This window comes from Magnolia sinica, chromosome 2 (assembly GCF_029962835.1).
Source record: "Magnolia sinica isolate HGM2019 chromosome 2, MsV1, whole genome shotgun sequence".
NCBI classification, from domain to species: domain Eukaryota; kingdom Viridiplantae; phylum Streptophyta; class Magnoliopsida; order Magnoliales; family Magnoliaceae; genus Magnolia; species Magnolia sinica.
Window position 1 is genome coordinate 100,608,097 of NC_080574.1, and position 12,255 is coordinate 100,620,351.

The following is a 12,255-nucleotide window of genomic DNA, read 5'->3' on the forward strand; positions in this document are numbered from 1 at the left end:
CCTTAACACAAACCACCCACTCTGAAACTAGCCTTCTTAACCCTTCCAATAATCACATTCTCCCATTTGGAAATATTGCAAAAGCAACAATTATTCCTTGATCCCCAAATGACCTAGAGAACTGCCATCAAGAGAAGCCGCCAAATAGATTTCATAGCCTTACCACCACTGCCGCCATGCCAGGCCCATAATAAGTCTTCCACTGACGTAGGCATAACCCAATCTGTGTGAAAACATGAGAGAAAGTGGTCCCAAACTCTAGTTGCAAAAGGACAATGAATGAAAAGATGATCAATCGTCTCCTCACTCTGCATACACATTAGGCAAATGTTGGGAAGAACAAGTGCTCTTCTTTGGAGGTTGTCGACTGTCAAGATTCTCTTCTGACCCACCATCCAGACAAAGGCCGCTACCCTAGGTGGCGCTCCATAAAACCAATAATGGAAAGGGTGGCACAGATCAGTAGACAAAGGCATCCAAGAGATGAGGTTGTAGAGACCTTTGACCAAGAATTTCTCAGACTTGCTTCCAACCCACACAATACCATCTTCTCGGAGTGGATCTAGCTTTACCGGATTGAGAAGCTCCAACAAATTGAGAACCTCCTCAAATTCGGCGTCCAACATATTTCTACGACAAGGAGGGGACCAAACAACCTTCTCCCCATCCCTAGAAAAGCATCCCGCCATGCTGACATACCTATCTGGAGCAATTGTCTTTGTCAATATTATTCGAAAAGGTTTGAGACTATACTTTCTCAAATGGTCCACCATGACAAGGCTTGGACCCTACTACAAGTGCAGACATTTCATGAACAATTAAAGGTTGCACACCCAAAGAGGCCCTAAAATGAGCCTCCCCTCTAACATAGCCCCTGGAGAAGGAAGAGACTCTCCCAAGGAGCTGAACGCGTTGAGGCTCAAAATCGGGTAGTAGCCCACCCAGAAACTCAAATACATATCATTGTTCCATTTGCTGCTTAGAAGTAGCTGATTGACAGTGATCAAGCTCCTACTTCTGCGTATGTTGTAAGAGCTGCAAAATATTCCTCTATGGAAGATTCGCCTTGTTGCATACTCGTGATCTCTTGATGCAACTAATAGACATGAGCAATATCATCCCTTCAAGAATACGTTCTGGCAACTTTATCCCATACTTCTTCAGTTATTTTGAGCATCAATCCACGGCTTATGTTAGGATACATAGAATGAAGAAACCAGGACATAACTGCAGATCATTGCTTTCCCAATCATCATGGATTCATGATGGGTCATCTATGGCTGGCTTCTTCTTTTCCCGCTTGTGGGCTTTTTAATAAATTGTCGTTTCCTCTCAGGAAAAAAAAAAAAACAACTTGGTAGATTGAGACTAATCAAGGTAGTTATGGTCATTGAGCCTAATAAATATATAATGGTAATTATTAATGTTGGATTGCAAACTGGTTGTGTGGACCTCATAAGTACTCTAGTTTTCTGGTGGTTTGAACTCATATGATCTCCCAAAAAGAAACAGAGACTTGCACTAACAACGTGATGAATTTAGGGGGAAAAAATCAACTACTACATTTACTCAAGTGGCACGCCCACTCACCCAACAATCCGCATGCACTATTGCATGGTATTGTAGCACGGTACTATAACGGTACTATAGCCACACTGTAGCATGTGGTGAGGTAACTTTGTCTACAAGATCTGATTGCTTGGCGGACAATGGAAACAAAAGGCAAAAGAGAAGAAGGAGAGAATAGAAAGGAAAAGGAAGGAGGAAAAAAAAAGAAAGGCAAAAGAAAAGAAAGGATATGGTACAAGAGGGAAAGTAGGTGGTGGGGATCTTAATGCTCTGATACCATGTAATTAATCACAGTGGAGAAGAAAGAAGAAGAAAAGAGAACCATGGAGAAAGGGGAAAGGGTTGTGTAGAAAATAATATCCTCTCACACCCTAGTGATATTTTGTTAACCCTAATGAACATAAAGGAATGGTGTGCTGACGGCACAGCAAAGCATATGCACAACACCCTTATAAATGAGACTTCAAATGAATATAAAATCCCAAACACTCAGGAGCACATACATGCGGATGCGCTCTACTCTCCTACAAAGAAACAAGGAAATCAGATCCTATTTGTCAGAATTATAGTGTGCTTGTATTTTATTATTTATTTTTCTATTTTCCCCACCAGCACTCTATCTATGGAGAGTGCCTTCAAGATCCAAATGCACTTTGAATTTCTCAAGTGGTAACAGAATGTTTTTCCTTTTGATGGGTCACACAAAAATGGTAACAGAATTTACCATGATATAGGAACACAGTAACAAAACAACCATCCTTCGATAGCATAGTGATCATTCAATGAAAATCATCCGGGGAATGGGGACTGACAAGTTCAGTTAAATGATACCTCTGGATGGTGTCTGATACATAAATAGAAAAGTCAGTAACGGAAATGGAGCAACACCAAATGCGGGGGGGTGGGGGGAGGACTGGTGACATGCAGCTGCAATAAGTAATGACCTCATTCTTATGAAACATCCCATTAACTAAGCAGTATCAGAAGGCTGTTGGTAATTGGAGAGCTAATGAAGCATCGATAAAAACTCACCTAACAAACAGAGTGTGTGCAATCCAAGCTGGCGATTTCTCCGAATCTTTTCATAGAAACTGTCAGGCCGCCACGTCTCAGTAAAGAATGGTATTGAAACCGTCTCACCATAGCGGTAAAGTTGCAAACCACAAACCCCAACTGCATTCATTACTGATGCATTGTGAACAACCTTGACTTCCACCCCCAATTTTTTTGCCCGGACAACCAGATCAGTGTGCGTTGTTGCTCTGTATTCACGGTAGGAAGTCAGACAGCAAGAAAGGGGGAAAAAAGGTGAAGAATAAACAGGTCTTAAGTAACAAGTCTCACATGAAGCAGAAAATTACTAGTGAAATTTATTTTGGACTCGAATATTTTATTTTGGCTACTTCTGGTTCCGTTGAGCATGATACAACTATAAACCGTAAGTTTTTAGGACATTATATCTGAGCACTATTTTTCAGAATATGACAGGTCAACTGACACAAGCAATAAAGTCATATTGATGCTGCTAATCTATATGATGTCTTAATGGCTAACCTATTTTCCTGCCTCAGACATAAATTTAGCTTCAGTGACTTTCCTCCAAATATATTTGGTTCCTCTCCATCTCCATGAGATACCAATCAAACTAAAATTTTCCAAGAACTTTGTTTCTTCCTGAATATTGGCAATCCGTAAACCACCCTCCTCAAGTTTCGAAACATCAATCCACCTAGTATGATATGTGACTCTCTTCTCAACCTTCCCCAAGAAGATAATAGAACCAAAGAGCAAAATGGAGTAAATGCAACAACTAGAAACTTGACAGGCCAATGATCCCAAAACCTTGTAGTTTGATTTATGCTACATAACCAAATATAAATGAGGCCAGCAGTCTTCAAATCTATATCCTCATTATCACCATCATCAAAGCCTCGTCCCAGCCAATGTTCAGTATCGCATTGCATATCGCACCCTTGGGATACGGATCTGTATCGGTTATTGCATGGGATATATCGGTCGCATCGCATAATATATCATTGTTGTTGGAAACATGGAGAAACATTGGGAAATTGGTCAAATTTTTCAATGAAATTTCAGTGATTCTTAAACAAGACATCAATACACACTTATAAATCAAAATATTACAAAAAACAAATGCACATAATAGGTTTTCTTTGTATGGGGTACTAATCTATGCGTTGTCTAACTGAATTGATGCGAGTATATTCAAAGTCTATTCATATAATTTACAAAAGTAAGAAGTGTGGAAACACGAGCAATACATTCAAAAGCAAGAGAAGAATCACTAGATCAGGTTACATACATGTTTGGATTTATGTTTGGACACAAAGATTGCAACCGATTTGCGAGAAATTGGAAATTTTTTTATTTTTTTTTTCAATTTTCCACAACTCAACCCATCTCCTCCAAATCTCAAAATCGAAGCTCCTAATCCATGATTTTTCACGGGGATTTGTAACAATTTGACACTAATTTAACATGATTAACAAGGGAAAAAAAAAGGATCGAAAATCGAAAATGCTTGCCGGATCAAAAGTGTGGGATATATCCCACTACTTATGCATTTCGTATTGCACAGGCGGTATACAAGATATATCGTAGGATATATCGGCCGAGATCGTCGATACTTAAAATATTGGTCCCAGCTATTTGGGGTTGGATTTAAAATCTTGTTTCGCTAATCATTCCCATCTATGGTTCTATCCATAGTAAGTCAACAAGTCTTCATAACCCTTCTAACTACATTGATTGAAGTCCTCTTACGTATTCCCTTAGTCCTCTTTCCAAGCCCTTCAACCCTAATCAATGTTCTTGTTTCTCTAGAACCATCTCTGGCCACACTGCACATGAAGTATCCCAATATGCTCTCAATCATTTTATCTCTTATTTTATCAATCATTTTGTCTCTTTACAACTGACCTCTTTTTGCTAATTGTCTTTTGTACCTCATCCTACCACCACCACTTTTCTTTGTCCCTGCCTTTCTTCCCTCTAGATTCCCCAAACACTTTTTTGGCCAATTTTTTTTTATATAGTCAATCATCTCTATCTACATAATCCTTAGCCGCAGCTTCAAGATTCTACTTGCTTTCTATCATAAGACTGGCATTTCCCCTTTTAAGCTCCACCGTTAGATAACTCTTTCCAGGCGCTTCAACCCTAATCAATGTTCCCGTTTCTCTAGAGCCATCTCTGGCCACACTGCACATGAAGTATCTCAATATGCTCTCAATCATTTTATCACTTATTTTATCAATCATTTTGTCTCTCTTTATAACTGACCTCCTTTTGCTAATTGTCTTTTGTACCTCATCCTACCACCACCACTTTTCTTTGTCCCTACCTTTCTTCCCTCTAGATCCCCCAAACACCTTTTTGGCCACTCTTTTTTATGTAGTCAATCATCTCTATCTACAAAATCCTTGGCCGCCACTTCAAGATTATCCTCGCTTTCTCCTATCATAACACTGACATTTCCCCTTTTAAGCTCCACCGTCAGATAACTCTAGCCCAAGTCTCTTCTTTTTCAGCACTTAGTGCACACATCTAAGACTACTAGCCTATGTTGCATGGTTAGAGGTTAACCTGGTATAACTTTAAAGTCCTTGCTTGTTGACAGCCCTGTGCTTCTAAGCGGGAAAAAAATCCTAATTATGGCAAGTATAATGCACTCTTCAAGGTCACCAAATGCTCAGTCTTTAATTACAGAGAAAAAATTGTCAAACATCCCAAATAACCTTTAACCATACTTACAATTCAAAAACAGTCGCAACTTCCTACAAAAGAAGAGCTTTTTTAAGACCGTGTGCAAGTATAAGAAGCTCATCTATAGAACTCCATCATATGGATCCATTTGTCTAAATGCCCTAGCCCAAAAATAGGCCGGTCCACTTATCAAGTGGGCCACAATTTATGAAATAAATGGATGGGCAGCAACAAAAAAAAAATTTGGCCAAGTTTTTCTAACTCATCCACTTTCTTCTTTTTTTTTGAAAGATAACTTAGATTAATATTAAAAACACAAAAGAGGAAACAAAACAAAAAGGAAAGAAAGGAAAACTATAGATCTGCCGAGAGAGCAGATCACATTACAATTGGGATAGACGACTTGGATCTCGCACCAAGTTTTTCTAACCCATCCACTTATTTCTAACATTGTGACCCATTTGATAAGTTGTCCAACCTAATTTATGGGTAAAACCATCTATACAATTGGGATAGATGACTTGGATCTCGCACCAGTTTAGTATGTATGCACATGTGGTGGCATGTAGATGGGTTGCCTTACACATGCATGTGGGCATAGCAAACCTCATAAAACAAAAGCTTCCTCAAAGGCTCAAACTATTCCACTCCAAAATAGACTTCAAGTTAAGCATAGAAGTTAAACTATAAGAAACTTTCTCAAGTAATCCAAAACTAGTTCTAAACCATCACTAATTTACTCAACAAGTTTCAAATTTTAAAACATATTTTAACAAACCCTTTTCTCTAACCAAACTCTTAATGTGACCCAAACTAAGTAGCATTGTAATCATCATTACCACTCCTAGCCTTGTACCAAACTATTACCAAGTATATAGGATTGGCTATATGAATCCTGGTTTGCCAATCAATCCTATGTAAGGCTCTATCCTTGAAAGGCTTTCATGTCCCTTCTTGCCACCTCAATCCATATCCTTTTAAATTCTCATACTCTGTCTATGCCCTTAATCCTAATCAATGTTTCCCTCCTTACCAGAGCCGTCTCGGTTATTGTTGCACATTATTGAACCATCTCAATTCACCCTCCATCATTGTACTCATCTTGCAACGCTGCTTAGAATAGAATGACCTCATTCTTAATCTGATCCTTGTCTCCCACACATCCATCTCAACATCCTTAGCTTTGCAACAAACTCAATCTCTACTCATTTTTCGAGGTCCCTTTAGAGCCTGTACACAATCTTCTTCTTCCACTCTTCATCATTCCTCCATTGGCTTTCTGTTGATATTAGCCCTTTAATCTCATGTTCATAGAAATGAAGCTTTCAAGGAACCAGATTATCTCTGGTCAACCAGGAAATACCATCATTTTGAATGCTCTTCGACAATGTGTTAATCCAAATATCCCACACTCATTAAAGCTGCCCTCTCCAACTTGCATATTTCAGACTTACAACCTTGAAGAAAGACCTAGAGGAAAAGGTCTTGTTTAGTGTAGTCATTGTAAAAGGAAATTTAAAGAAAAGACCAAAACCATGGAGACTTTCCTTTTTCTTTTCCAAGATTAGCGACCTTTCTTAGAGGTTAGACATATTGTTGTCCTCAACTTCTAAGGTGGAGAATTCTTTACCATCGATTTGATCAATGACTTGCCCCCTTGACCAAGGTGTAACAAAATGGTAACGGTGGCCGTAACGGCCACCACCATTAACGTTATGATACGGGCCGTAACAGCCGTTACGGCCTTTTCTTGTTTTTTGAAAAAACTGTTACCGGACCGTTACGTGGCCATTACAGCCTGTTTTTTCTGTAATGGTCGTTTTGATCCCGTAAAGTGTAACGGTTTATGTAACCAATTTTGAATACCTTGCCCTTGACACAATTTTGCCTCTTCTATTTTTATTTTTATTTTTTAAATCATTACTTACAAGAAATTCAATGTATTTGGCATTTAACTATGGTTGCATGAAGTGTGACGTGAAGAAAGCAATAAATTAAGGTGTGGGAAAGGGGAAGCGTCCATTCCAAATGTTAGCAAATATAAACTAGTACAAAGCGGAAGCAAGAACAGGAGCCCAAAGCCTTATACGTAGCACGAGCAGAATAAAATCTCGATTGCAGTAATCAGTTCCAATTTAGTTAAGCAATAAAATATCAACAGTTTTTAATATCTCACTAAGTTTAACAAAGAACACCAAATCAAGTGAACACATGAAACCCGGAAAAGAAAAGAAAAAAAAAAAAAAGGCAAAGTGAGTTCATCATCATCATAGCTTTGTCCCAGATATTTTGAGATTAGCATTACGAATCCTATTTCTCCAATCATTCCCATCTAAGGTGCCATCCTCAGCAAGTGAACAAACCTTCATATCCCTCATATACACCTTGATCCAAGTCCTTTAGGTCTTCCAGACTTCCACTCATCCTCCTTTCAAGCCCATCAATTCTAATCAAAGAGTCAAAATTCTCTTCTTGTAAGAAGGGCCTCCAGTTTTCAAGTACACGATCAAACTAACTGAATATGCCCTCCTTCATTTTACTTCCTATTGGACCTACTCTTATTTTTTGGAATACCTCATTCTAAATCCTCCACTTGCTGGACTTCCCACCATCAAACATCCTCATCTTTGCAATGCTCATCCTTTGCTGATATTCCTTCCTAATTGTCTCCGCCCCACATAGCATAGCCAGTTGAATAGCAACCCCATAAAAATGTGCTTGAGTTTCACAGGTGCCATCCTCAGCAAGTGAACAAACCTTCATATCCCTCATATACACCTTGATCCAAGTCCTTTAGGTCTTCCAGACTTCCACTCATCCTCCTTTCAAGCCCATCAATTCTAATCAAAGAGTCAAAATTCTCTTCTTGTAAGAAGGGCCTCCAGTTTTCAAGTACACGATCAAACTAACTGAATATGCCCTCCTTCATTTTACTTCCTATTGGACCTACTCTTATTTTTTGGAATACCTCATTCTAAATCCTCCACTTGCTGGACTTCCCACCATCAAACATCCTCATCTTTGCAATGCTCATCCTTTGCTGATATTCCTTCCTAATTGTCTCCGCCCCACATAGCATAGCCAGTTGAATAGCAACCCCATAAAAATGTGCTTGAGTTTCACAGGTATGCAGCAATCACACGGCATATAAAGGCACATCTCAGTTCATCCACTCAGCTATAATTATATTGGAAAGATCCTCTTTGAACTCTCCATCAGTTTGAATTATAAAGCTAAGGTAATGAACACGTTGCTTTGAAGTATCTCCTAAATAACAGTTGCATTCTCAGTACTCTTAAGGCTGCGTTTGGTAACACCACCAGAAGCTACTTCTGGCAGCTTCTCCTACAAAATAGAAGCTATTCTAAAGTGTAGAATGGCTTCTATTCCGAAAGAGAAGCTGCTACCAAACACATCAAAAAGTTAACAATTAAAATATGCCAAATCAACAATGTAACATACCCAAAAGGGTCTCCAACAACCAAGAAACCTACATCAGACTCGCAAGCTTCTGATAGTATATCATCTGCCCTTTCCTCTACCATTTCTCTGTCTGCAAGGATAACCGGCCTTCCATACAGTTCCTCCTGCAAAACCAAATTCCAGCACCAAACAGTTCACTATCTTTGATATATTGTAAATTTTTCCAACCAAAATAGAAGCCACAAAAATGTAGGATTGTCAAAAATATGAAAACTCATGGGGATTAGATCTTCATGACTAATAACTTATAATGCATGTTTGGCTGTTTGCAGTTCCTAAGGCTGACAAGATGCACTACTAGCAAATTGTAGTTGAGATAAGAACAGAAAGGTCATTTTCTTTCTCAACCACATTTGGAGGAAGAAAAGGTCAGAAGTCACTAGCTTGATTAGTGCAGGTACCATTTTCCTCGCTGCCCCAAATAACAAGCACATTAAGCACACTTTGGAAGCCCCGCTAACCATAAGTTGGCCATACACCGAAAAGCTAACTTAGCAATGCACAAAAGAAAAACCCATTTCGATAATGAAGTTAAAGAAAGCTCGCAACAAACGTAGTTGAAAGTCACGAATTAGAATGATAACCACCCACACTTCATCCGTTTCCTCTGCAACGAGATGCAAATTGCAGTTCAATTCAACAAAGTATCAAAATGCACCCTAACAAAACTTAGTTGAAATGTGAATCGATATTCAAATCCAAAATCAAACAGCTTGATGTCCTTGCATATGCTTAAGGTAGAGTTTGGAAGTATCGTCCAATTGACTTTTTGATAATGAAGTTAAAGAAAGCTTGCAACAGAAGAAGTTAAAAGTCGCGAATTAGAATGATACCACCAACACTTGGTCCATTTCCACTGCAACAAGATGCAAATTGCAGTTCAATTCAACAAAGCATCAAAATGCACCCTAACAGAACTTAGTTGAAATGTGAATCGAAATTTAAATCCAAAATCAAACAGCTTGATATCTTTGCATATGCTTAAGGTCGAGTTTGGAAGTACCCTCCAATTGACTTTTTGTTGAATATGTTGGTGGGTTGACTTTGTTTGGAACATGATGAACGTTTAGAGAGGTGAAAAAAAAAAAGAAGAAGAAGAAGGTTATGTAATTCTTTCTGTACTTCTCCACCATCAAAATAGTACTTGTTATTTTGGCAGGTGCATTCTGCCCACCCAGCTTCCCAAGGTACATCCACTGTACCCAATTTCCAACCAAAATGATAACCATGGCCAACAAGGATATGTGAAAATATGATAAATAAGAATTTAAAAAAAAAAAAAAAACATGAGTATACAAGAGGAACTATAGGGTCCAACTATACATTTTTCTGACTCAAATGATCCAGTACATGTAGGGCTATCGTTTGGTGACCAAATCAAATATCTAACTAGATACAAAGCCAATGGAAGCTGCATCGAAAATCTGAAAGATTGGAAGATCCTGACCTTCCAATCAATGATCAACAAAAAGCTGGTTAAGGAGATGGTGCATTTTCATATAAAAATAGTTCAACGATCAAAGGTAGAAACATCCCAATGGGGAGATTTTCAAGTGTCCCCCATCCATAGTGAGGTCCATCCTATAAACAGCTTGGACCCTTCAAACAAGTCACCACACATACAAAATAATGCACATCAATATATATATATATATATATATGTATATATTGTTTGTTGATGTGTAGTATGCCTATCATAGTTCTAAAACTTACTCAAGTCGAAACTCAACAAGTCAACTCGACTGAACGAAATTTTGAGCCAAGTCACAGTGAAACTCGCTGGTGATCTTGACTCAGTCGAGACTCAGCCAAATTCATCGAGTTGACTCGCTAACTTGGTTGATTAGGCACGACTCATACCGAGTCACTCTCTAGGTGATTGCCTTTCATAATATAAATAAATAAAAATAAAGATAAAAGTGCACGGTCTGAGATTCAAACCCCTCTCTTTTTCTAAAGAGTCAAGCAACTCCACCAACAAGCTATGCAGTTCATTCAAGATAATGTTGTCAATTTTTATAATCGTGGGTGTTCTTATTAATATAATATTTAAATATCAAGTCGAGTCTTCAAGTAGACCCGACCTGGGTGGACATCGAGTTGAGTCGAGTTTTCATGTTTTTGAACTATGACGCCCATAATTCCTCTTAAAACAAAGGGCTTCCCTATGGCATTTGTCACTTCCATCCCCTCAACCATCATTCATCAAGCAAGCTCTATCCCGAATTTGCCATATCCATAAATACATTGATCAAGACAATCATAACAATTCCATGGGACAACTTTTGGGGAATAAAATATATTATTACAAAAACTCAACCAAAGTCATTGACCTAAAGAATGCGCCACCCCAGGGTAAGAATTGTCCAATCGACGCAAATTTTGTATGTAGCGCATCCAAGGGCCTATATGTGGCTAGTTCAGAGGTCTTATTTTTAACTTTTTTAAGGCAATTGTTACACCATAAGAAACTACATCGTGGAAACCGGAAGATATTTATTTCATTGATAACAACATGAATATATAGAGGAGATGGGAGATATGTAGAGATTTGGAGAGGCCTCAACAAGTACATCTCTTAAAAATAAAGAAGATTAATCTAAGAAGATTATCCAAATCTACTCTAACATCCCCCCATCAAGCTCAAGGTGCTCTGAAAGGAGGAACCTGAATTTGAAAGGTATGGTAAATATTTGTCAAAAAACAAAAGGAAAAACAATCAATGATAACGTGGTGATGAAACGACAAGTAGCACGAGGCAACAAAACAATGAGTATCATAAGGCAACAAAGAAACAAGTAGCACAAGGCAAGCGCCAAGCAGGCACTTTTGACAATTTCTAGGATGTGAATCATTGGCACTCCAACAACTAACGAATGATCTAATGGCACTTCCTGTGGCCAGGATTTCAACCATTACTCTTCTAGTGGATACATACTTCCACTGGCTCTAGATGTTCCAGCAACAAACAAACAAACAAAAAAAAGGTCCAGCACAAGCTGACACAATAATGGAGTCTGGTCTGCATGCCCCTCACAACAACAGGTCCAGTCCATAAGCCTGGCACCAACGAGTCCAGTTCACAAACCTTACACAAACAAGTCTAGTCCATACGCCTATTTAAAAAAAAAAAATTTGTTCTAAAATGCCTGACACAAACGAGTTTGGTCCATACGCCCGGCACAAACAAGTCCGATCCAAAAGCTCAAGTACGAAGAAGCCACATCGTTAAAGGTGTATGGGGTAGCAAATAATGGCCCTACGAGTGGTGGACAATGATCTTAGATGGGCAATGACAAGGGTGTTGTTGGATGGAGGTCAACCTATGAGGCAGCAGAAATGGTGGACGACATCAACCAACGAGCAGTCACCTAGAGAGGACAATGCCTGGGTGCGACGCTCGAGGCGGCAAGTATGGCCATTAGATCGATAATGTAGGAGGTAGAAAAGGGATTGCTAGCAAGTTAGGGCAATCGA

At 38.9% G+C, this 12,255-nt stretch overlaps 1 protein-coding gene across 4 annotated transcripts in view; it reads right to left on the reverse strand.

Moving 5' to 3' along the window:
* The window catches only part of LOC131237309 (probable diphthine methyl ester synthase), a 60,033-nt gene that overhangs the window by 24,518 nt on the left and 23,260 nt on the right, over nucleotides 1–12,255 (reverse strand). For all 4 annotated transcript variants that reach the window (XM_058235011.1, XM_058235009.1, XM_058235010.1 and 1 more), the window contains exons 3-4: nucleotides 8,758–8,882; nucleotides 2,602–2,831 (exon numbers count right to left, since the gene is read on the reverse strand). In XM_058235011.1, the coding sequence (XP_058090994.1) occupies nucleotides 2,602–2,831; nucleotides 8,758–8,882 (355 nt within the window). The remainder of the gene's footprint in view (nucleotides 1–2,601; nucleotides 2,832–8,757; nucleotides 8,883–12,255) is intronic.